At 29.1% G+C, this 27200-nt stretch overlaps 1 protein-coding gene, 1 long non-coding RNA gene and 2 pseudogenes across 4 annotated transcripts; 1 reads left to right on the forward strand and 3 right to left on the reverse strand.

The window, feature by feature from the left end:
* Positions 1 to 3170: 3170 nt before the first annotated feature.
* LOC149890264 (uncharacterized) lies at positions 3171 to 3993 on the reverse strand (annotated as a pseudogene).
* Positions 3994 to 4032: 39 nt separating this feature from the next.
* On the reverse strand, positions 4033 to 4818 carry LOC149890265 (uncharacterized; annotated as a pseudogene).
* Positions 4819 to 6916: 2098 nt separating this feature from the next.
* Positions 6917 to 26962, reverse strand: LOC149890266 (uncharacterized). 3 transcript variants are annotated; one of them, XR_016451700.1, is made up of 5 exons: positions 26807 to 26929; positions 25605 to 25649; positions 25166 to 25262; positions 24216 to 24308; positions 6917 to 6995 (listed from the first exon to the last, which is right to left on the reverse strand). It is a non-coding gene; the product is annotated as an uncharacterized LOC149890266 (long non-coding RNA). The 3 variants fall into 3 exon arrangements; XR_016451699.1 differs by lacking the exon at positions 25605 to 25649 and having other exon boundaries at positions 26807 to 26962; XR_016451701.1 differs by lacking the exons at positions 6917 to 6995; positions 24216 to 24308 and adding an exon at positions 24426 to 24455.
* Positions 13271 to 23448, forward strand: LOC149890267 (sialate O-acetylesterase-like). The gene is made up of 7 exons (XM_090084795.1): positions 13271 to 13567; positions 13680 to 13861; positions 17890 to 18034; positions 21784 to 21943; positions 22170 to 22395; positions 22492 to 22863; positions 23022 to 23448. Exons 1-7 carry the CDS (start codon positions 13360 to 13362, stop codon positions 23304 to 23306), a joined length of 1578 nt encoding a protein of 525 aa, XP_089940921.1. The 5' UTR covers positions 13271 to 13359; the 3' UTR covers positions 23307 to 23448.
* Positions 26963 to 27200: the final 238 nt, after the last annotated feature.

Genomic DNA, 27200 nt, shown 5'->3' on the forward strand with positions numbered 1-27200 from the left:
GTGTACAGTTCAAGAAAGACATTTTTCAACAGTGGAGGGCCATGAAGATCATCGAGTGATGAACTGGTACTATTAATATATGTTGAAACAATATTATTTGTAGCAGTACTAGTGTCATAAGATGATCTAAATTGAAAGAAATCGTCTTCATTTCAGAATGGCTGCTTCATCTGCTGAATTTGCACTAGCAATTTCACTACTTTTAGTCAGCTGTTGCTGCTGTCGAATCTTGTTCTCTAAGAATTCCAGACCAATTTTTTTTTGTTCACTGTCTTTGATCCAAACTGTCTTAAATTTTGGATGGACAATTGCTGCTGCTATTAACTCAGCATTCATAATATACTGACTGAATCTGCTATCTATGGAAGCATCAATTTTTTCCACCATTGGCTTGCAGCACTGGATTGAGCTGCTGCGAAAAAGGAACTTCATTTTTTCTTTTAAAGTAATTATAGTTGGCAGCAGGTATGCCATGTAGACCTTTGTTTCACACTGCAAGATATCAAAAGCTTGAGCAAGAGGCTTCATAACAGTGACATACTCTGCAATAAATGCTACTTCAGCTCGTCACAAACGCCGTTCATCGCATCAATTCCTTTTTCAGTTATCAGCCTGTTTATGCGTTCCATAGACATGTACATTGAATTCCATCTCGTCTGATTAGGAACAACAAACTGTAGTCCAAATGATTCATTAATAACTTTTGCAAATTTATTACTTCGTGACTGCTTGTTCCATTACGCCTGACATTTTGCAAACGTCGATTGACTAATCTTTTTGAAGGCTGTATCATAGCTAGCAGTTGCAACATCATGAGTAACTATTAAATTCAAAGAGTGGCATGCACATCGCTGATAAGAGGGCAGATGATATTCAAGATCAGATGTTGAATTAGGTTTAGTAAGAATGTCATCAACGCACACAAACTCAATTTCTTGCTCTTCATCTACATTTTTTGGTTCTTCTGAAGAATGTGCGGCATGAGGGCTACTAACTAACTCTTGTGAATACAGGTTAAATGCTTTACAAAAGTTTGAACCATTATCAGTTGTAACTTTTGCGGTTTATCTTGAATGTCAAATTCTGAGTGGATTTGTTCTCGGACAGCTGCTAATACGTTATAGGTATGACATCCTTTCAAGCGTCGACATGCCAATACTGCTGATCCTCTCTTTAAAGGTGACTCTTCAATCCAGTGTACTGTGACACCAACAGTCAGTTGTAGTTGCAACAAAACGCTGTTTCTGTAACAGGCTAGTAACCTCTGACGCATGACTTGGTAACGTTCACCAATTTGTATTATGACAGATTTTCGACAGATAAGTGTTCGGTTTGGTGCCAGAGTTGTTATCAATTTTCTGAAACCAATCTTCTCAGTTGTGCTGAATGGCTGCAGGTCAGTTATTATATAATCAACTACAGATTTATCTAAAGTCTCCTGAGATGCAATTTTAGAGATTCTCACAAAGTTGACTGTTTGCTGAAACTAAACTCGTTGCGTTTGAATGCCCTGATCTTCAATCTTTCGCTTTCTGTAAGCAATCAGTTTGTCATACTCCTTTATTTTAGTGGAATGAATTCTCTAAAGAAACTCAAATTGTAACTATATCAATGCTATATTACTAAAAATACATAAACTTTTTAAATAACAAAAAGAAGCATCAAATATATGACTTAAAAAACATAAAAAGTGAAAAAAAAAACACAGAGAAGATTGTACCAAACAATAAAAACCCAAAAACTAAATAATAACCTGTCATGTTTTTTAAGGTTGCTGTATCCCAGCAAGATAAAAAATATATAACAACAACAGCAGTAACAGACACAAAATTAATCTAAAAAATTATATTTAACACACATGTGTTCAAAGGCAAGATAAATAACATTACAAAATCTCTATATTATAACAACCAACAAATTAAGCTCACAATAGCAACCAACATCAACTCTGGTTTATAAAATAAAACTTCAGTTTATTTTTAAACAGTTGAAGCAAGTATACAACTTCTGTACAAAATAAAAGTTGTAATAAAAATAAAACTGATCAAAACTTGCAACAAAAAACTTAAACGAACAACTAACTTATTTTGTAAATAATAAAATTCATTTTACTTTTAAATTAATTAATCGTTTTACACAACTAACTAAATAAAAACTACAGAAAAAAAATTGTAATTAAATTCCAGAATATAAATATATTTAAAAAAAACTTATAGCAGTGTGTTGAAAAAAAGAAAAGTTTTTGAAACTTACTTTATAGAACAAACAAATGTAGCACAACATAACAACGTTACAAAAAGCAAAGTAAAAAAAAAAACTTTCTCCCCAAAAAAATATAGAATTAAAAAAAAAATTAATTTAAACAGGTAAACATTAAAGACATTCTATCTAAAAATTGTTATATACTCTATAGAGAACTCATTCCACTATTAGTATGGTTTAATAACCATTAAAATGATTAACTACGACTACAAAAAATCTACTAAACACATTAAATTCAAAAAATCCTCTAAATACAAAAAATACATACCTTAACATGTTTCCGGAGGTTAGATGGAGAGTTAGTAAATGATAAAACCTGTTTAGGCTGTGGTGCACACATCAAGCAAACAAATTTACAAATTTTGTCAGTAACGTTAACACATTTAAACATCGGATTTAAGTGTGGCCAAGGAGATTTAGATTTATCATCTTCAATAGCACTACTGGAGGCTGCCATTATAATCAAGCCATATGTCAACAAACCCTAATTTCGATTATGGAAAACTTTAGAACATTTTACGCCTGGTACCGGTTTCAATTTCTTGATAATATCAATTCCTTGATTATATCAAGAAATTGAAACCGGTAAAATGTTCTAGAGTTTTGCACAATCGAAATACGGTTTGTTGACATTTGGCGTGACAATATTATTGTCTATATTATACTTCATTCGAACCAAAAAGTACTTATTTAAAGTGCTTTTTTCTGAAAGTAATTCGATACAAAGTAAAAAAGTCATAAAAGTAACGAAAATAAAAGTAAAAGTATTGCGATGTAAATGTAACTCGTTACCTGTAAAAGTACTTCAAAAGGTAACGAAGTACTGTAACGAAGTAAATGTACTTCGTTACACCCCAACCCTGTTTATTTGCTTAACTAATATTTTTTCTAAAGATTTTAACTTTTGCTTAGGTAACGTTAGACCTTATTAGTTGATCAAGAGGTCTAAGAATATGTGTTGAAAGATCTTTTACAACCCCAAGGTGCTAGATTTATTTCAACCTTTCCATTTTCTTCTTTGTAAAAGGTGAACCACAATGTCATCTCGAGACCAGGTTTCAGCAACTACTCTCTGAGAAGCATATGATGCTGTGCCTATGTCAAATGTTTGAAGCTACCTGTTAAGAAAATAAGTTATTTCAGCTTATGTTGATATCAATAACTAACTGATTAGAAATCAATATTCAATTGCAATTACCTGGAAATTGTTTTAAGTTTTTCCCATGGGATACCCATATCTGTTTTCATAGCTACTATTTAACTTGCACTTATTTCAATATGTCTAACTGTTTAATTTGCTAGTATCGATTGTCTGGTGGAAGAGCTTTTACTAATTTTGAAGTTTGATAGCCAACTGCACTATTTAAAGTGCCTGCTACAACTTCAAGATGTTTACAACTTCAAGCGGGTGGTTGATTTTGCTGCCTGATTGCTACTGACAAAAGCTTTTGGTGTATGTGTAAATAACACTGGCTGGAAAGTAAGCAAGTAAATTAATTTTAATTTATGGTTTGATAAAGCTAATTTTGTTTGTTTGTTTTGAAATAGAGAAAAGTTACTTACTCTTGGCCCTACACTTTTAAATTGAATTGATTTGCCTCCTGACTTTTCCATCTTTTGTTTAATGATGTGAAGTGTGGCTTTTTCTACCTCTAATGGAATATCACTATCTTTAGTTAGCTTAAACATCTCAGATATAGTGATACTTGATCTATATGGTGTGGATGGCGATGATGATGATGATAATCACGATATGATGATGATGATGATGATGAAGATGAAGATGATGATGATAATGATGATGATGATGATGATGATAATGATGATGATGATGATGATGATAATAATGATGATGATGATGATGATGATGATGATTATGATGATGATGATGATGTAGAAGATGAAGATGATAACGACGGTGATGATGACAACGATGATGATAGTAAAGATGATTTTGCAATACAGATAGTTTTATGAAACTTATATGATTGATATTCTTTTAATGCATCGAGTTTCATTTTGCATACAGAACATACAAGTGTCAACATTTTAAGCAGGGAATCATTTTTTTACTTGCCATCAAGTCGTCATAATAAATATTTTCTTTGCATTGTGGGAAAAATGTTTTATTTAAATGCTTTTGTTTCATTTCTTCAACTAGACATAAAAAGCAAAACAAATGTTCACATCGTTTTATTACACATACAGCATAGACATAGCTCTAAGTTAGGGTTTAGTTCATTTTTAAGCTCTGATATATCTATATTTTCACTCAGGCTGTATATAGTTTTAAGTGTTAAGCTTTCCTTTATTGATGTAAGCATGGCAACTGTCCAACGTTAATTTTTTCCAGGTCTTCCTTAAAAATCTTTCTTTGTTTTCAAAATTGAATGTGTGCCTATTGCTCCCTTTCGCAGTTTCTCAGCCATCTGACACACTACACAGTTGCTGTTGTGTAGCTGCCAGCCAGAAAAAAAAGTTACAGATGTTGTTTTTTTTGTTTTGCTAACATTATTAACTGTGCAGTAACATTTATGACATATTCTTTAGGGATGAACACTCTCTATATCTGTCAGTTTGACAAAAAAAACTTCTTCTATCCTGATTTTCAGGCTAATGCTCATAGGGTATGGCTTTTTTCCGAGCCATTTGCCACAAACTCTGCACATGAATTTCAAGTTTGTGTTGTGTAGTTCCATCTAAAGACAAAAAAATAATATTAGAGAATGCAAATTTATAAACAACGCTAGCAGTTTGAGTTGAGTTGTAGCACTTATACATAGTTTAGAACCAGCCAAAAACTGTGCAATATTGTCATCACTTGTAAGCCATCAATGTAAAGTAAAAAAATTGAATGCTCAGTAAAACTTGCTTTTTTGTTTTGTATATAGACTGAATTTCAGTATTAATAAAAAAATCTAGAAATTCTACGATCAGATTTTATTTTATCCTGACTTTAAAATTCTCAATTTTAAATTAGACAAAAATTTTTATCGACAAGCTGCTTTTTCAGTTTTAAATATTCGCGCGCAATCAAATATCAAGGTTTTATTAAGGCTGATGTAAACTTTGCTTATAATAGGAACTATCCCTACTTACCTTTGTTTTAGAAGATTCCTATTTGTAAAATTATTTGAGAATATGTTAGGATTGCAGCTATTGATAAATCATAAATTTTTTTCATTTTTACATCGCTTTCAATTTCTATTTTTGTAAACGACCGTGGTCTGACTTGAAATGTCAAGTCTGCTTCTTGCATTCGGAAAGAATTTTTGCTCTCCCAAGTCTGGTTTGTAGTCAGACTTGAAAACAGTCTATTTTTGGCTGTTTTCAAGTCTGACTAGAGTTGAAGTTCGTTTTATGCATTCGCTCAAGTCGCACTTAAGGTTTGAAGTTTGACTTCAAATTTGAAGTTCGGTTCTTGCATTCCACCCTAAAAGTTAGTTAAACAGATACGTTTGTGATTTGACCTAATCCCAGACAATCATTCCACACATGCAAAGTTTGTTGTCAGTTTTCTTCTTGTATTCCACGACGAACTAGCTCCGTTGCGTATTCTCTTTTTAGTTGTCCTAATTAACCCTCAATACTAAAATCATTACCAAAAATGACGTCATGATATTTATTTCTCAGTTTAATCGTATTTTCTATTGGGCCCATCAAATCTTTTTCTTCACCATTTTTTTCAGCTCACTTTTTTAATATTTGTTTAGTTTCCATTATTATATCTAAAATACAAAATGTAATTCTTTGAAAATACAAATATAAAATTTTAGTTTATCAAAATCAAACTCTTATTAACTTTTATATATACTATTTTCTAAATAATTTAGTTATATTATTTTTTATAAACATTTTTTGTTTTTTCAAATTGTTTTTTACGAAGTTTTGATAATTTTTTTTTTGGTCCTAAACATTTTGTTTACATTCCTTATTTAGCTTCACCAATTGACCACATAAGTAACAATGAACAATCATTAGATAATTTTTTGTCGGTAAACACATTTAAACTTTTACCATTTTGACACATATCTACATATCATTTTCTTTAATTTTGTTTGTTTCGTATTCACTTTTTTCGTCTATTACCTGTTCATAAACTTGACTTGTGTTTCCGTATTTCATTTTAAGTAACTTTCTAAAAATAAAATTTTTTTCCAAATGATTTTTTTATTAAATCATTCACAGTACAATTTCAAAGAGTTTAAACAAAAATTCATTCCAATTTATACACTTATTGGTTCTTATATCAAAAGCCGATTGAGGACCGTTGTATTCTTTTTCATGTTTAAATTCACATTTTTACACACCTGCAACAAACGTACATTACATTTTTTAATATATACCAATTTATTTCCGTGGAAAACTTTACAAAAGCCACACTTTTTGTACAACTTATTTGAACCGTAAAGATCTTAATATCTCATTCTGGTTTTATCATTTTTTCTTTTATTTTTTCTAAAATAAACATTTGTAGTAATATATACATTTCAAACATTACTTTTTAAAACAATATAACTTTTAAAAAAATAAAAAATAATGAACAGAAATGATTTAATGTTGGCATTATCATTTACATGTTTGAAAAATACGGTATATAAATGTTCATTTCTTTTCTTCTTCCCTATTTGTATATAAATTATTTGTAGCTAACCTTTCCAAATGTAATTGTTCGTGTTTTATATATTTGTTCGGTTCCACTGTCCAGTGTAATTGGTTCATTTTTTGTTAATCTAAAGGTATAAAATATTATAAAATTAATAACAATAACTTTTTATTAACCTAAAAATATAAAACATAATAGCTTTTAGGAGTTCGCGGATTCGAACCGCAGATTAGGCGATTTTTGGATGTATTGCATTTCCTTTTAAAACTTTATAACTTTTCAACTGAGTAACATCCGGTTATACATAAAAAAATAAATAAATAATTATTTTAAAATTTTTCACAAAAAAATTATTTACACTTGATAATTATTCAATAAACAACAGCATTTAGTTCCAATTTACGCACATATTTCGCAGAAATCTATTACAACTACCATGATATATATAGTTATCACCAAACACACAAACATAAAGTTTGAACATAATACACCTTTTATTTCAACACATCATGTTTAATTATATTTTGTGTTATTTCTCCCTAAAATATATTAAAATTCAAACAAATAATTGCCAAAGATTTACTTTTACATTTGACATTTTACTGAATACAATCTTCACATATTTTGTTAACACATCTGAGGCATTTACTGTTAGTAGCATTACAAAAGTTCAAATATGAACTACACGATGAATACAGACTTTCACTTGTCATTTTATATTTATCTTTACAATCCCGACAAGTTCTGTGTTCGCAATTTTAACTCAATTTGGGAGTATTTTCATCTTTAGCCGTCCACAGTTCTTCACATTCCAAACAAATAAAATGTTTTTTTTAAAACGGGTTTGTAAATCCAATAATACTTTATCTTATAAAGCGTAGCTTATTTTAATTTTTTTTTTTAATATTTCTTCATCATCTAATTTTCTTTTAGAAATTTAAAATCGGTTTTTAAATTTCTTAATTGCTTTTCTTGCATCCTCCTTTCCAATATTGTTTCTTTTATCTGTCGCTTCATTTTTTGTAAATCCAAAAAACTTTGCATTTGCATTCTGAAATGAATCAATAATACAAAATTTAAGATACTTTGAATTTGGCAAAGCATTTCGTATTTTTTTTTTTTTTTTTTTTCAGCTTCATGATCTTCAACAAATTAATTTTCTTGCAACCACTGCAACACTGTCTGCATTTCAGATTATGTTACATCCAATTCTTTTTCATTTGACCTCTTTATTTCAATGCATAAGGCATTTAAACCAAATGGAATTTTAAATTGACGAAATTCTAAATGAAGAATGGGAAAGCCTTAGAGAAATGGCAATTTAAATGTTGTGATGATTATTACTGTAATACATGCCAAATGTCACATTTGGATACACGTATTAAAGAAATGTGTGATGAAGGAAAGGAATGCTTGTATGATGAATGGAAGCAATATATTTCATGATTTTACAAGTTCATTTAATATGTTTGTTTAGTACCTGTGTGTATAATTTAAAATATTTTTTATAAAATTTAGGTTAACTAAAATGTTTTTTTTATATATAGCAACAAGGGTGTACGACTCCGCTCCATGTATAGCAGTATATTACAAATTATTATTAAGCAAACTACACTTAAACGCAAATATAAAGCGTCACTTATACATTTCGATTTATATTAATTGTTGTCAGCAGTATCATATATTTTGACACACATATTAAGAATAGAACACATGAACTCAATTCTTTCGACTACAGTAATAAAATTGACTTTTACGGATGGTGAAAAAATAAACTAAAACCAAATGTATGGTTCGTTTAGCAAAATAGAGTAAAATGATGATCGTTGTTATGCACACAAATACAACTTAAATTGAAACATTTTTGACTTATCAATAAATAGTGTTACCACCTCTTGATGTTATTACAGCCTGACAGTGCTGTTGCATACTCTCAATTAGAGATCAAACTGTTTCTTGAGATGTATCTTCCCACACGCCGATAAGACTCTGACTTAGTTCGTCTAGGCTGTTAGGTGTTGGATGTTGGCTGCTAACACAGCATCCCATTATGTCCCAAAGATGCTCTATAGGGTTCATATCTGGACTGTAAGTTGGTCACTCCAAAACTTGAATATTAACATTATTTAAGTATTCAGTAACAATATATGCCGTATGTGGTTTAGCATTATCCTACATAGAAAGGAATTGATCTCCAATGTCTGGTACAAAAGGTACCACAAAAGGTTCTAAAATGTCTGCTATGTATTGTTGAGAAGTGAGACGTCCATCATCAACAATAAAAGCTCTGTGCAGGCTGTTAAAGATATTCCGTCCCATACCGTCAATGGGCCCCCTCCCTATAAAGTGGTTTCTGGAATGTTACAAGCGAAATATCTTTCATTTGGTCTTCTGTACACTCTTGGGTGGCGCTTACATTGAAACATTTTTGACTTATCAATAAATAGTTTTGCCACCTCTTGATGTTATTACAGCCTAACAGTGTAAGATCTAATCGCTTCGCAAAGGATATCTTCCCATACGCGGATAAGACTTTGTCGCAGCTCTCATAGGCTGTTAGGTGTTGGATGTTTGCTTCCAACACGGCGTCCCTTTGGGACAAGATGCCCCAGTGGGTTCATATCTGGACTGCAAGTTGGCCACTCCAAAGCTTGAATATTAATTTTGTTTAAGTATTCAGTAACAATATGTGGACTAGCATTAACTTGCATGAGAAGGAATCCATCTTCAATGTATAAAGTGGTTTCTCGAATGTTACAAAGAAACATCTTTCATTTGGTCTTCTGTACGTTCTTGGGCGGCGATCAGAACTTAAAAGACAAAACCTTGACTCATCTGTAAAAATGATCTGTTCTTAATCATGTATTTCCCTATTCATATACTTCCTTGCAAAAACCAGTTTCTTATGGTATCTTGACTAACAGCAGGTCTATGAACCTCAGCAAGTTGTATTTGAAGACTTCGCGCAGAAGTGAACCTTTCTCTCAGTGTTCAAAGTATTAAAAATCGGTCCTACACGGCATTGGTAGCTCGTGGTTTGCCTTGGTCAAGTCTTCTAGCGTGATCATTGGTCTCTACAAACCTTTGTAGAACCCTACTGACTATTGTACACTCCAAATCTTCTATCAAATCGCAATTTGATAAGCCTTCATTAGACAAAGTAACAATTGCAACACATTCATCACGACTTCAGTTTTGTCTAGAACACTGATTGCGAACAGCTGTGTTGGTCAAATGACATTTATCTTTTCTAAGGTTAAAACAGTTTAAAACCAATCCATACTTTTTTAAAAGCGATGTTTAACTACAGCAAAACATGCTACTTATGAAAAGCTGCAATATTTTCAAAATAAAGTTAGGGAAACGGAATAAAACCTACGAAAGGCGTAACAATATCATCATCTATGTAAATGATAAATCCGGGAAATACATAATATTTCTCAAAATAAGCCAAAATTTATAAGTGGGGCGTTAATTTTGCGGTTAAGTATACAATTCAAATACTTTGTAAAGACAAACAGGAATAGGATGAGGAGATTCCAGAGTGCGTCAAGTTTCTATGGGAGTCCTTTGTATTGCAGCTTTCAAAAATTCAGCAAATATGCTTTCCACGATACGCTATAAGAGAAATTAAAGAAGATATTATACCAATACAGTTACATGCCTTTTCAGACAGTTCAATCCAAGCATACCCTTCTGTTTTTTACATTCGTGTTAAACTAACATTAAAAAATAAAGTTGCACCAATTAAAACCTTGTCCATCTCGCGATTAGAACTGTTAGGTTGTCCTTTATCACCCAAACTCATGAAACAGGCTTTCATTCCAATTGTGATAAGGTTATTATCTCAAAAATTGTAGCATGGTCAGAGCCTTTAGTCGCATTACTTTGGAAATAAAGGTAAATCATGTTTTGGAAACCAAGCGTAGAAAATAGAGTAGTAAAAATCAGGGGGATAATTGGTTGTGACAGTTGGCACCTTGTTCAGGATGAAATAAGTCCTGCTGATATTCAACTCATACTGATAATTTGCCTAATTGTAAAAGCAGTAGATAGGCGGAAGGCTCAGGACTTTTTAGAGAGGAAAGTGTTATTTTCCCAATGTTTAAGTTTGATAAGAATCATTTTATGAGAGATGCTGATAAGAAATGTAGTAAATATGTTAAATTTGGTGATTCAGAGGTTGTTAATTTGTCATCGTGTACATTGTTTTGTGGGAAGTCGTCCTCAAAAACAATTGATATAAACGTAATAGTTTTACAAATTTTAGTTAGAGTCCCCTCATAAGTTTTAGGTTTTGCAAAAAGTTTGTTAAAGAATATTAGAAATGTTAATGACAATAACTTATCAAATGATGATGAAAAGTTGATCAGTACAATTATGGTTTAAATTTATTGGTTAAAGAACATCAAAATGAGATTTCTAATGATGAAAAGTTTAATAAATAAAAATCTACATTTAATTTCTTTGAGGACCAGTGTGGTTTACTGCAACTAAAAGGACCTTATTTTAATAATGAAGTTTTAAGTTTTGATCAAAAGCACCTAACCATTTTTCTGAAAAGCAGTTAATTGTGTTACCTTGTAATAAAGGCACTCTTAATGAAGTATAAAAATTATTTTAGATCACCTAAGGCAGGAAGTCCGTTACATTAATTTTAATCAAAAGCGTCATTTGTAAATTCTTCGAAGGACGAACACTTAAAAAAAAGGCGAACTTGATCTTCCTAAATTTCGAATGAAATCAACCTAGAGCTAATTCTGATCTATTATTTATAAAGGATGGTAACGAGAGAGTTGATCTGTTAAAGGTATATGTATTGTTATTGATTAGTGCAAAAACTAGAGCGATTCAGTTAGAATTAATAAATGATCTTCAGACACTTTAATTTCAAAGAGCTTTGCGAAGATTTATATTCAGAAGTCCTGAGCTTTTAACAAGCGATGATGCAAAAACCTTTAAGGCAAAGCTGTACGTGAACTGATGTTAAATAGGGGCATCCGCCAACATTTTATTCTTACTGCTTCACCCTGGTAGCGTGGGTTTAATGAGCAAATAGTATGTTCTATAAAACTTTTTTTTAAGAAGACCTTACACAAAGAAAGTTACATACGATGGATTGTCACTTTATCAAAATAAATTTTTTCTTATATTACTGTTTGTTGGTTATATTTGTATTGGTGATTACAAGAGATGTAGTCATTAGGGGGACTATGTAAAATCTACGGTGGAGTCTCGCTACGGAGGAGCGCCGTAGCGGGAAAAACTCTACCGTAGATTTCACATACTCCTCCCGTATCTTTTTGTTATAATATATTTTTTGTTGAGAAATAGAGTTGTAGCTGAAAATGGCGTAGTTATTTAAAGGTTTAGTTTAGTAAACGTCTTTTTCCTTTCTTAAAATAATTTATATTTTAAATTGTTAATGAAGTAATGTTAATTATATATTACTTAATTTTATACAGGTACATTTATTTAGCTTAACACTCTTATCTATAGTTTTCTTATAATATGGATCTCATTGGATGTTTTACAGTAAAAAAGTAAATTTGATAAAACCTTTGTTGATATCTACTTTGCTCCAATTCTTATCTTAATCTACTTATTTAATAGGCTTCTTTACTTAAATATTCGTTTTCTTTTATGAATTCGTACTTTTTTTTTGCATTTTTTTAAATTTTGTATTTTAAGTAAATAATAATAAGTAAATAATAAATACTAGAAGATTAACATGCAGGCATTTCTCTCAGTCTCTAACAAACTAAGCAAAAGAAGGTAATAATAAAATACGGAAAAATGATATTTTCTTAGTTTTAATCAATAAAATTATAGAATTGCTAAGTGGAATGTAAATAAGTTAGTATTTATTCAAAAACATTCCATAAACAAGCTTAACTAAAAGAAATGAAAAAAAGAGAAAACAATCAAAATCTAAATATTAAAAGCTATTTTATGTAACACAAAGCAGCTATATATATGGATTTTTAGGTTAAATACAATTTAAGATGAAACGCCATGTTCTCTTTGAGTTTTAAAAGTTAAAAACTTCGAAAGACACACTGCTTAAAAATGCTGATCTTTCATAACTAATAGAACTCTAGCTTACTGATTAATTAGAAAATAAAAATAAATTACCCAAGTGAGCTCTAAAACTTCTTAAAAACTTGAATCTTGTCAATTACCCTTAAAACAGCCAGATTTAAAAAGGTTAGACCAAAACACTTTTTAAAAACATTCTTTCCAAAACAAAAGATTGATACTAAAATGTGGAAGACAACAGCGCAAATATTCCAAGTTTATAACATAAAAGATGCCATATTTAGAAAACGAAAGTTGGTCAAATTTACAGTTTCCTGAGTTTAAATATTTTCACCTTTAAACTTCTCAGCAAATATTTTTCTTTCATGGTAAAGATCTTTCTAAAGTCAACATTGACGATTAATATCGCGTAAAACTGCATAACAAGCGAGAATTGAGTTATAGTGTCGTCGATGAAAATGCTGACATTGTTTGGTTTTTTAGTTTTGTTAAGTAACAACATTGAGAGTTTGCCAGTTTTTCGTTTCGCCAATCACTATGCTGATCATGCTGTCCTACAAAAAAGTCCTTACCAAGCTGTAATTTGGGGTTTCGGTGAGGAAGGGAAGGATGTCACAATAGAAGTTAATGAAAAACGCTATCTAACAACTGTTCAAAAAGGTAGAGAAAACTTATTGGCTGTAAAAATATATGCTGTAGAAGTCTTTTTGGTTTTAAATATACGCTTTTATTTTTGAAATCACAGATGCTTTAATTAACATTCATTTTTTAGAGGCAAGTGGAAATAACATATGGAAAGTAACATTAGACGAGCAAGAGCCTGACTATCCCGTTACTGTGGAGGGTACATCAATTGTAGCTAATAATTTAGTGACCATTAAAATCAAAGATGTTGTATTTGGAAATGTCTGGTTCTGTGGAGGACAAAGTAACATGGTTTTTCCATTACATGAGGTAGTAAAAGGTTTTTTTTATATGTAAATACTTAGGGTATTGCTAAGTTTGCAGTTGATGATGTTGGTCAGTAAAAAGTTAAGTCGCTCATAAAAAATATTAATTTTATTATTAGATCCTTATTCTAATTCAAAAACATCTTTGTCTCTGCGGGATACAGGAAAGATGTCACAGTTGCGTTGTTTAACAACCGCTGACAGGTTATTTGACGCTACAACAGAATATATCTTTCACACTCAAAACAGAGAAAAAAAGTTTGATAAAGTATGTGGATAGAAACTCTCTGTTGAAAATTCATTTGATAAACTTCAAGGATTTTTTTTCTAAAAATTGGTGTTGCATGACAGGCTAGTGGGTCTTACAAATTTATTTCAAAAAGTCTATTTCAAAAAGATATTTTGAAACAGATGTGGAAAGCATATGTACCTCTGAGATTGAGAAGTTTTTTAGCCTATAGATTTATGAGTTGTGATGAATTGTCTATTGTCATCTTTTTTACAAAAGAAATTAGTTCATTTGATAATTCAATTAATGAGTATTTCAAGCAAAGTTTCATTAGTTTGAGATGAAACGCAAAATAAGTCCTTAAATCAAAACTCTATCTGTTAAATCGAAATAAAATATTGAAATGCACTTAATCTACAAAATTGGAACGAGAGAAAATAATGTGGCATAGGAATCTGTCACAAAATTGTTTAGTTTTAGGTTTCTTTCGCCATTTTGGATTTTGGAAAAACTGACGAAAAAAATTTTTTTCCAAATGTTTATTTTATAATATTTCTCATCAGAAAAATATTAGTTTTTAAATATCAGTCAGATTTTTTTAAAAAAAAGTACATTTCAATAGTGTTCTATCTTAAGGGCTCCCAGTAAAGTTCGTAAGTTTGGCCGTTTACTTTAAATTTTAGAAACCATTTTCATTCAAAAAAAAGTCCTATGGAAAGTTAAACAAGTTGCTTTTAGCTTTAAAATATTATTTTTCCGGTTTTTTTTAAAGAAATTTTAAAATTACATTATGAGTCGAAAAAATCATTGCCAAATATGACATAATTTTAGCATTATGTCAATGAGGTGCTGTAAGTAAAAAAGACATATGTGTGATAGAGTTTAATCAATGTTTAAAATTGAATTTAAAAAGGTTGCTGAGTTTAATTCTTGTTTTATCGCTTTTTCTGAATTTTGTTTGTGCCAACGCTCCAACTTATATTAAAGTTTGTGCGGGAGCAAATAAATTATTTCAGCCCTAAAATTATTTTTTCAGCTTCGACAAAATCAGACTAGTTTAGTAATTAGTTACAGAATCAATAATTGATCTTAACCGTTAGCACATTTAAAAATGACTTAGAGAGAGCACATCCAGGAAGCAAATAGTCTAATTTTTTTTTAATTCTTTTGATATTAAAAAACTCACTAACTTAAGAAAATAAAATAGGGGAGATGGGGGAGCAGTTGGTCTAAAAAGACTGAGTATTTGCTTAGTACACGGGCAAATACTAGGCCATTTTAGATCAACTTCAACTTTTGAATGCAGATACCAAATGTTGTTTATAATAACTTCTTCCACAGAAAATACTGTCAGGTTTTAAGCATTTGTTACCTGTAAACATACTTTTGGTTTATCTTGCCGCTAGGTTGAATTTTTGCACTTTTACCTGTTTATAGTGAATACGCTACTTTTTACAGTATTTTTTATCATTTTAATTTGCTCAAACTTAAGTTTAAACCTTAAAATCTAAACAAAAATTTAAAAGTTTTTAGTACATAAATAATTAGAAGCACTCACTACAGGGCCGGCGCAAGGGTATATGGCGCCTGTGGCCATTTTTCAATTAGCGCCGCCGCCCCTCCTCCCCCGTATAAAAAAAAAAAATTGTATTATGGACATTCGTGTTAAACTTTCAATATTTATTTACAATTTAATCTTTCTTGCTTTTATAATAGCAAATGATTTAATCATATCTTCTAAGTCAAATTCTTTTGTAATTGCTTGTTCTATTGATAGCATTGCCAGACCATACATTTTATCCTGTGTCATTGTGAATATATACGTTTATGATTAACTTTACTAGGAAAAGCTCCTCTCTGCTGTTGCAACAGATACAGGTATAGTTAAAAGTATTCTGAGAAAGACAAATAAGTTTCCCAAAGCTGCATTCAAATTGTTTAAACAAATAAAGTCTAAAGTATTTCTTGGAGAGTAGTTTCCCTTATAATGATTTTGCAAATATTTCATCTCTTCAAACAAGTCAGTTCCAGAAACATCTTTCAACTCATTGCAAGATAATGATTTTTCTAAATCCATGCATCTTTTTAGTAACTCATCTTTAGTAATGTCCTAGGCATTTAAACTGTAAAGAAAGTTGAACTGATTATTATGCTGCATAAGCATTTTCAAACCGATCCTGCAAATGCTGTTGAAGAAGTTAATCTTAAAATTGTCTTCTTTAGTCATTGATTTCTCTTGACTTTCATAAGCAAACATTCTTTTTTTGGTACGACCACGCTTTTTTTCAAATTCGGGCTCAATATCTAGCTCAACAGACAATTTTTTTAGGCCAGCTTCCAACATTCAAGTAATTATGGGAAATTTCTGGTTCAACTGCGCATGTTGTAGACTCAATGACGGCGTCCATTTGGTTGCTTGCTTCAGAATGATTACAGTTGAGATCATTTTGGCTAGTTGGTGGCTCACACTTAATCAAATTTTTAAATATCACTCAAATTTTTAATGATATTCTAGCCAAATTTAATATACGATGAATTGTTAAATGTTTGATTTTTTCTTACCTGAATGCTTTGAATACTTTTGGTATTAATAGATGGTACTGACACAACTTCTGAGCAAGTTTTTAAATACTTCTCCAAACTTCCCAAATACTTTAACTGAGAAACGTCTTTTTCTTGTTTTCTTTTTAGGTTTTGAGCTCTTGATAATTTTTTATTTCCAAACATAATGGTTGTTTTTATATCCTCTTTTGAAACATTTTTTTGTTCACTTAAATTTTTAAAGAGTAAAAAATGTAATATGCATTGAATTGAGTTAGCTTAATGAGCAAAAATGTATTTAATGTGGATTATACCAGTAGTACTGTATAAACTGGTTTTTTAGAGTTCCCACAATTATAGAAAATTTTCTTTAAAAAATTTTTTTATAAAATTGAAATCTTAATCTAAAAACTACCTTATTTTTTAATTTTTAATTTGATTTTTGAATTATCTATTTTTTTTGCGCCCCCTTTGAAGCGGCGCCTGTGGCCAAGTGGTGCTTGGCCACGCTGTTGAGTTGGCCCTGACTCACTATTAAAGGGTGAGGATTTGTACATTCAAATCGGGAAGCATTGGTACAGAATTTTTAATATCTGTTCTGTAGATAACATATATACTTGGTAAAGTGTGGTAAAATACATTTTTTACAACGTGGTTCTTATTCTTAAATGCTTTGATAATGCTTTCATTCACAATGCACTATGCACCTATGCAATTTAAATATAATTGTTGAAATACCAGTTATATAAACAAATTATCTATATATTTCTTGATATGTTATAAAATATTTTGTTGGTTTGAAAATCTGTTTTATTTTTCAATCAATTTGCCTTTTTTTTTTGATGAAATTTCTTACAGCAATAATGTAAACACTATGTGTACCAATGCTTCTTATGTAAGGGAGCGTTGGTACTAAAAAGTACGTTTACAAAATTCAAAAGTATTATACTTAACCATTAATATTTCTGAACATATGTTATGTTAAAATGTTGCTAATACATTTAAAAAATAGCGAATATTTTTTAATTCCGATTTTTTCTGAAATTCTTTTTGTTTTATAATTTCTTGTCGATAGGCACCAATCCTCCACCCTCTCCCCTGCTATTTGTAATCGACTTTTGAACAAGCCTACATCCAAATTCAAATTCTAGCCAAATTTTTTATTTCACATGCTGCAAGTATAAAATTGTTTTCATAAAGGAAGACCGTTTAGAGGATTGCTTTTACATCAATTTACATTTTATTGTGTATATTACTTTAAGGCAACTACCTCAGAAGAAGAAATGAACATATCCTCAAGCTATACAAACATTAGATTCTTTACCACCGGAAGATATTACTCAAGTCTTCCTGTTAAAGAAATTTCCACTAGCAATATTGAGCAACAGTGGACTTTACCATCCAAAGGTAAATAAGTAGCAATTTTAATTCCTAGTAAGCAATACTTAGTACATGAAGGGAGCTTTGTAATAAAATATTCCAAGAAACTAACAGCTTATTTAAAAAGTAATAATAAGGAGTAATAATTTCTGTTTTTTTTAGCTAATTATGCTTTTATCCCCATATTTTTCTTCAATTTGTAGTTTGTATTTGTCATTTCGCGCTTTATATTATAAATAGTTAAAGCAACCGATTGAGATGGGTTTAATAAATTAAACCAAATTTACTTGCAAGAGAAGTTACTCGTAATTTACAATAAGTTAATTTGCGAAGGTTTTTAAAGAGGTCAATTTGGTTCAATTTTAGTTGCTTACTAGCTTAAGTTTTTAAATATATTTTTCAAAGTCTTTACGAAACACTTTTTTCTTTTTGTACTATTGAATTTCATCAATCTCTAAGTTAGTTTCATTTGCAGTCGCGATCTTAAGTTTTGAACATATAAAAAACGTAGTTTTGCACTTTATTATTTTCTAAGATGAGGAATCAGAATATGTTTATTTTATATTAATGCAATGGGAACAAAGTAAAAATAAGAACTTTATTTCAACTATAGTTTATCTGGGAAAATTTAATAGACAAAGAAAGGTGGCTTGGGAACCAAAGTAACATAATTTTGCTAATATTTTGTTTTACTTTTTCTTAAAATCATATTTTAAAGAGCCTTTTGTAAAAAAATAAGAGTTGGGTTTTTTTGAGTCTTTTGATAAATAATCAAACAGATTTGAGTAATAAAGTACGTTTCGGGTTTTAGAAAATACTTCTTTAGAAATTCTTGAATCTTATTGATTATCAATAGTGTACTACTCCTGTGGCTGAATAACTTAAAAAATGGGCCTTAGGCAAATGTTCTGTGTCTATCTGGCATTTGTGGCCTGTTGTTAAAAATGACGGTGTTTTTAGCATAATCAGGATATGAGATTGAGGAACCCAACAATAATCATCTCTTCTGGACCAATTGAAAGAAGAGTTGGGTAAATGAGGATGCATGAATTTTTCAAGGGCGTCTTTTTTTTTTCATCAACTTTTAATACCAAGCCGACCCTCTTAAGAATATCGTATATGCAGATATAATATTTTCCAGCTTTAATTTCTTGGAGATAATGCATTGAGCCTGAAAGATTGAATGTTAAATTAAATTTCTCCTGCTCAGAGACTCTTTTGGCATTTATGTTTGTTGTATCGTGTGGAATAAGTTGATGAAAATTTCTTGTACCAGATAAAGTCTTTACATAATTGAATCGCGGAGAAAAAGATATACGGACTGAACAAATACCTTCAACTTTTTAAAACACGAACTTGATATCAGATATGTTGTCTTTAGAAAAATCGAACATTTCTTCAGCATTCTGAATTTGTGAGTCAATTGGAAGTTGAAGGCTTGCATCGGAAGCAAGTCTTTTAATCGTCCCACTAATGCCATCACATGGTGATGTTTCATGTGATATCGCTAAGAAGTTCAATTCACATTGCATCTTAAAATCTTTAGTATAATAACATAAATTTAAGATATGCTTGCAAATTTTGTACTGGCCAGCACAACCATCAGAAAAGTAGTAGATTTTTGTTGTATTGGGGAACATTTCTTGTAAAAATGTGACAGTTCTTTTCATAACACAAAAAACAAATTTAACATCATGTGCTAAGTCTTCAAACGTGAAACAAAAAGACGTTGGTTGACTTTCAGTACCACTCTGATCATGTTTTATATAAATAACTAGAGAATGACTTTTCTCCAAATTAACTGCACTAAGCTTAAGCTTTAGGTTCTGGTGCATCGTACAGACGCATACAGCATGGGTTCCTTTTTGCCAAGCATAAATATAGCATTTTGGTATATTTATGCTATACCTATAATTATTAACAGTAAAAATGGTCTATAAAAGTAAGAAGTATAATTTTTGAACTGAGAAAAAGAAACTAAAAAATTGTTAAACTATTTAAAAGCATAGTGCATGAACTCTTTGTTAAAGGTATTTGCATAATTAGTAAAAAAACAATTAATTTTACCTTTTATATTGGTTTAATGCCTTTTAAATGTGTTAAAGCAATTCTTCTGAGAATTAGCAAATTTGCTAAGTAAAAGTTGTTCATGATGAAAACAGTTTTTAACATTAGCATTTAATTTTCATAACCCAGATCGACATTAAAAAATCTCTCTCTGAATAACTGTGAATAACCCAATTGATTTAGTATATACCATTTTATGACATTTATCATTTGATAAAATAACAACTGTACATAAATCCTCGTTCATTTTAGATACATTACTTTTTATGAGTCAACAATAAATAAACACAAAATACACGGACTGCTACTCAGTGTCGTTATCATTTATAATTTAAGATATTGAACATGTTTTGTAATTTTCATTGAAAGGCTTGTTTTTTAATTTTACAATTAAATAGGGAGAAAGAACAACAGCTGGCCAGATGACTAATAATTTGATTAATCCTTAGTCTTTCAGTTTTAAAATTCATTATTTTATTTGCTTTAGTAAAAAAACCAACAGACTAAGTATGTCAGTAGTATTTAAAACGAAACAAACATTTGTTGATTTGAATAAAGTTCTCATTAGGAAAAAGAGTGAAGTAAGTTTTACTAACTTTTCTTTTGTATAAGTTTTCTGATTTGATTAATTAAGAAAAATGAATAACTAACAAATAGCCACATCCTTTCAATTATTTTTACACAAAAATGTCCTGCATTTTTAAAACAAATCCACAAAAAACCTATATCTCAATTTTTTACTAAAGCATTGTAAATATTTACTAAAACACGTATTTTGATTACAGAAAAAAAAATTGACAAAAAGTAGGCAACCTCGGTTAACAGGCCTCTTTTCTTGGTCTATTACAGTTTTAGAAATAAGTTGTAAAAGAAAAACAATCCTCAATTTGACTTGGTTTGCATTATTTTTATGAAAAATAAATGTTATATTCTGATTTCTCATCTTCAAAACTATTAAGGTGCAAAGTTTCTGGTTGATCACTTTATGTCTTACAATAACATGTAAAACAAATACAACACAAAAACCAAGATGGCCGCCAAACCAAAAAAGTCCCCCAAAATAGGTGATTTTGAAATAACGATATCTCAAAAACCAGTACTGAAATTTCACAAGATAATCTTTGTGAAATCGGTGATCATTTTGATAATCTGAGATGGTGGGTTACATGCCTGCCCCACTTTCTCATGGAGTACCTTTTTTGTCAGCCACGTTAACATATCTGACCTTTTTTTTTACAACAAATTACTCAAATGTCTTTTCTGCCAAAGTGTTAGGTTGTCTTGATCCTAAATATATTTTATGGTTGTTAGTGAACACTGCTCAAAAAATAAATATACTTTAAGCTGTATTGTTAAAAGATTTTTTCTAACCTTAATTGGAATATCACTATTCCGAATGAAAGAGATTGGTGATTGGAACAACTGAGATAATTCTTTTATTCTGTCCACCAATAGAATGCTTTTTTATGATGGAATAAAACCTCATGTTTGTTACATCACATAACGATTTATAAATTTTTTGAAATTTTGTTTTATCAAAATTGATCTAGATTTTTTGCTTATCAGCCTCTCCCATAGCTCATTCTTTTTAACACTTTCCAAATAATTTTTAAATTGAATGTTAAACTTTAATGTTTTAATAGTAAATACTAATATAAAACTCATGTTTAAGATATTATAGCTATATTACATATTTACTGTAACTTTAGAGACAGTCGGCTCATTTTCAGCAGTTTGCTGGATGTATGGACGACGGCTTTATGATCTTTATAAAGTTCCGATTGGTCTTATATCATCAAACTTCGGAGGAAGTTGTGTTGAATCTTGGTCCTCTCCTGAAACTCTCAAGATTTGTAACTCTTCATCTCCGTAATTTAATTATCTACTTCTAATTGCTTCTAAACTTTTTTTAAAAAATTTTTTTTTAATGATTGAAGTTTTACTATCATAGAGTTGATACTTAAAATAGAAGGCCGTTTATTAGAACTCGTCTTTTTTTTTTTTGACGAAATTGTGAAAAGATTTAGAACAAATTATGAGAAACAGTTTAAAATTTTTTTGACTATTTAATTTGTATTTTTAATGTAATTTGCAGCTACCCTCAATTGTACAACAAAGACAGCGTCCTCTGGAACGCCATGGTATCACCTTTTCTTATGACTACAATTTATGGAGTTATATGGTATCAAGGAGAACAAAATGCATTCCAACCAGATGGATACATTTGTTCTTTTCCGGCATTGATAAATGGTTGGAGAAATGATTGGAGTAATGGAACTGGTGGAAAAACGGATTCGAAGTTTCCATTTGGTTTAGTTCAGGTGACTAACACTTTCGTTAAAGAAATACACTATAAACATTAACGGAGATACGTATGTTATAAGTTAATAGATTGTCGTTTATGTATTCTTACTTAGCTTGCATCACTATCCGATGAAGTTATTCCTGGATTTCCTGTAATTCGGTGGCTTCAAACTGCTGGATATGGCTATGTACCCAATAAGAAGCAAGAAAATGTTTTTATGGCGGTCACAATGGATTTAGCTGATAATAATTCTCCTTATGGAAGTATTCACCCACGCGACAAAGATGATGTAGCGTTTAGATTGGTTTTAGGTGCGCGTTCAGTTGTTTTTAAAGAAAGCGTATACTGGACTGGGCCGTTATTCGATAGAGCTATTGTTTGTCTTCCAGTTAAAGGGGTGAAGTTACAGAGCATTGTTATATACTATAAAACCGAATCAACTCCTGCTCAGGGAATTAGCATTTTAAGCAAAAAAGGATTTGAGGTTTGTTACTATTTCTCAACTTTCTTGTTTCTCATGTTTTTGCATACCTGTTTTTGAGTTAAAAGATTAAATTCATAAATGTAAAAACGTGTTTGAGATCTCAGTTTTTTCTTTCTATTAGTTCTTAGATTTCATTTTTCAAAAATTCTAATCAACAGGTCTTAGAAAGCAATGGATCTTGGACAGAAGCTGAAATTTCATATACAACAGATAACAAGGTTATTATTGTCACAAATGCCACAAACGTTAACGGGATAAGATATGCTTGGAAACAAAATCCTTGCACTTTTAAGAACTGCGCAATATACTCAACTGAGTCAAACTTACCAAGTCCACCATTTATCAGTTACGGCCCATTTCAACAAGTTTCCGGATTAAATGATAGTCCAAAGATGAAAAAGCTCCGTAGCAAGGAGCGTGTTCAAAATTGCCAGAAAGATTGAAATAAAAAAAATCATGCGTTGTGCAAAAAAAAAAAAGCATATATTGAAAGCATAAAAACTGTATTTTTTAATTCTCAAATATAAGATAATTGTAAAGTACTAAGAAAGAGATATTTTATAGCTATTTTATAGCTAGTTATCATTTGCATTTTATTGTTAGTAGAAATAGGATAATAATAAAAATAATAATAATAATAATAATAATAATAATAATAATAATAATAATAATAATAATAATAACAATAATAATAATAATAATAACAATAATAATAATAATAATAATAATAATAATAATAATAATAATAATAATAATAATAATAATAATAATAATAATAATAATAATAATAATAATAACAATAATAATAATAATAATAACAATAATAATAATAATAATAACAATAATAATAATAATAATAATAATAATAATAATAATAATAATAATAATAATAATAATAATAATAATAATGATAATAATAATAATAATAATACTAACAATAATAATAATAATAACAAGATTATAAAAATGCTAGACAACACAATGTAGTAACACTGGAAAATAGCACCACAACTTAATAAGATATTTTATTAACTAAAATACTTGGACTAAAAACTTTTTATTTATTACAATATTTGAACAATCAAGGGACAATTATAGTTAAACAATTTGAGCAACTCTATCATAAAATAGCAAGCAACTCGTAAAATATTTCTTATAAATGTGTGGTATTAAGAAATACGTAAGAGCTCAGTAATTACATAAGTTTTATTAAATCTCCCTCTTATCTTAGAGAGAGAGAGGGAGAGAAAGAAAGTGTTTCCAAAGCAGCATGTTAACAAAAGTAAAAAAAACACGGAATAAATAGTAGTAACTGGTTTTATTATGTTACCAGTAAACAAAATTATTTTTACCTTGATTAAAAGCTAATTTCCAGCATTTCTTAATTAAGCTCCAGCTTCTCTGTAACTGTTGACAATGATTAATAGAGTAAATATCACATCATACTAAATTTACAAAATTAAAACCATGTTTATAATAGAAAAAAACATGATTATAATAGAAATTGTAAAAAAATTTAAATTATTTAAATTTAAAAGTGTCAATTTTTACTATAAAGAGTTAAACTCATACTTTGCTTTGTTCTAAAGTGTCTAAAGTTAAATCAAAATAACAGACATTAACACTGCTTGACACTGAATTCTGTCAAGTAAGTTTTCTGCTCACCAAGCAGCATTTTTTACATTTCAACAATGATTAATTTCATCCTGCCTAGATCTATTTTTTTCATTTTACAACTATTTTCAAGTTACCTATTAGCATTTACATTAATAACTTCGTTGAGCCTAATACTATCTATTTCAATTTCACTATTATCATTAAACATATTACCAGTAATCTTACTATTGTTACAACTGAATAAATGAACATAAAAGAATCTTACAAATTGTGATCTTTTCTAATCAAAGACTTTATTTAAACTTAAGATTTATTGAAGTCAATATCTTTTTATATGTTTATACACATTAGTCATTTATCAAAAATATTAAAAAATATTTATTTACATCAATTATTTTTAATTCAACAAAGAATCTAGACTGCAATGCACAATGGAAAAATATCATCTTTTTTTTTCAACTACTTTCTAAAGGAATTTTTTTATTTTTTCTATTCTGTTATTTTTTCTAAGAAAGAATATTTATATAGATACAGAGAAATATAAAATATACTGAAATATAGGCAGATTTATGTTTATAAACTTTCATGTCAACAGATTACAGTCAGTTTTCCATAATAAATACATAAAGTATATACCTAATATGAAGTAAATCCAATATAAAATAAAACAAAATCATAAACTTACTCAAATCAGTATCAGTTACACTGTGTGAAGTAACTAAAAAGCACTTCAGTTCTTTTCAATTGCTCTAAAAAATAACTTTCAGCTCTTTCCAATTGCACTAAAAAATAAAACAAAACTTACTTAGCTGAGTTGCCTAGTTTATAAAAATCTGAAAACAGATGAGTAAAAAACCAAGAGCAAACAAACATTTGTTTATTCGAACTACTATATTTTAAGCAAATTAAATTAAACAAAGAATAACGCCAATTCTCCTTAAAGGCTAAAAAAAAAATTTCCAGCTCAAATTTGCTTGCAGACCTTGCTTGTAAAACCATGTGAATAAGAAACACATTTAGAAAAGCCTAGAAACTACTTAAAAATGACATATGCAACATTGAAGTTTGAACGTTGACTGGACTAATTATTAGCAGATGTTTTTAAAAAATTCATATAAATTTACATATATTTGCTCTTTTATATCGTATAAACTCATCATATGATAAATCTGAAACGAAAAAATGTAATGGATAAGTGGATAAGTAAATACAAAGAAAAACATCATATATGAATCATAAATCAATATATCTGATAGAGATAAGATGTCATGATAAGAGAGTAGTAGTTGTTAAATATTGTTATTTCATGTTAGCTTTTAGAAAACAATTCGTGTTGGTATGTCATGGTTCTAAAAATTCAAATTAAGATATAAACAAAATGTATATACGGCAAAATGATTTTTCTTGAGTGCCTTTTAGTAAATGATTAAAAGCAGTGAGTTTCAATAATAAAACCACTTATAATTTTTAATAATAGACACCAACATAAAGGTAAGCCAAATGTAACAATATTAGTAACATAAATAACAACTTTACGCAAAATCTTGCTCAACATGTTTGCCAAGTCACACACTTTGAAAACATGTAAACAACATAATATAAACATATATGCTAACTATAAAACACAACATATTTATTTAACTTTACATAACATATATAAACACCTCATATAATATTTATATACACAACAGATACATTTTATACTATTTTAAAAACACATTTATAAAACAATTATATAACACATATTACCACATACATATATTTATCAAAAACTTTTTAACTTTGAACATAATATAAACATATATGCAAACTATCAACATATATAACTTGAACTGCGCGAACAAAAAATTTAAAAACAACATGAAAAAATTTAAAAAGATTCATATATATATTCATATATAAAGACATATTTTGTAATAAAATATCAAATTATAATCATATTTAATTTAAATCAAACACTTATCGAATAAAGAACAAAAAACAGATAGAAGAACTGCAATCCTTATAACAAAATTTAATGTTTAGCAACAATAAAATGTCAGTGTTGGCTCAAAATTTTAATTTATTTTCTAAATTTTCTAAAACAGAACAAAAAATTCTGTATATAATCTATATCTGATAAAAATAAGTAAATATTGCACTGATAATCAGTAAAAACTGTACTGGAGATATGTGATACTACTTTAGCAGAATGATATCTCTTCATATAACTTTTAATAACGCTGATTATGATATAGAAATTGAGATCATTTACTTAACTACTTTAGTATATGTATAACTAGAGAGATAATAAATAATACAAAATATCAACTAGTTTTGTAGCTACCTAGAGTAAAATGGTTTCATGTACAGGGAACTACTCCAACTATTATATTGCTGTAAACTTCCAGTTTATTAATATTATTGAATTTTCTATTTGGGCTTGCTCCATCAGACATTATAGCTCTTACTTTAAGTCCAATGGATTCCAATATACTATATATATATATATATATATATATATATATATATATATATATATATATATATATATATATATATATATATATATATATACATATATATATATATATATATATATATATATATATATATATATATATATATATATATATATATATATATATATATATATATATATATATATATATATATATATATATATACGTGTTTAACAACAGCAATATATACAGTTAAGGATAAATAACTTATACATAAAG

Source organism: Hydra viridissima, unplaced genomic scaffold, assembly GCF_058129835.1.
Source record: "Hydra viridissima isolate aposymbiotic clone 2 unplaced genomic scaffold, HvirCarnegie_v1 scaffold_4, whole genome shotgun sequence".
In the NCBI taxonomy this organism is placed as follows: domain Eukaryota; kingdom Metazoa; phylum Cnidaria; class Hydrozoa; order Anthoathecata; family Hydridae; genus Hydra; species Hydra viridissima.

Coding starts and splice junctions, on each gene's coding strand:
- LOC149890267 (XM_090084795.1), top strand. CDS start 13,360: ATGAAAATGCTGACATTGTTTGGTTTTTTAGTTTTGTTAAGTAACAAC. Junction 18,035..21,783: donor GTGGACTTTACCATCCAAAG/GTAAATAAGTAG, acceptor CTGTAACTTTAG/AGACAGTCGGCTCATTTTCA. Junction 21,944..22,169: donor ATTTGTAACTCTTCATCTCC/GTAATTTAATTA, acceptor TGTAATTTGCAG/CTACCCTCAATTGTACAACA.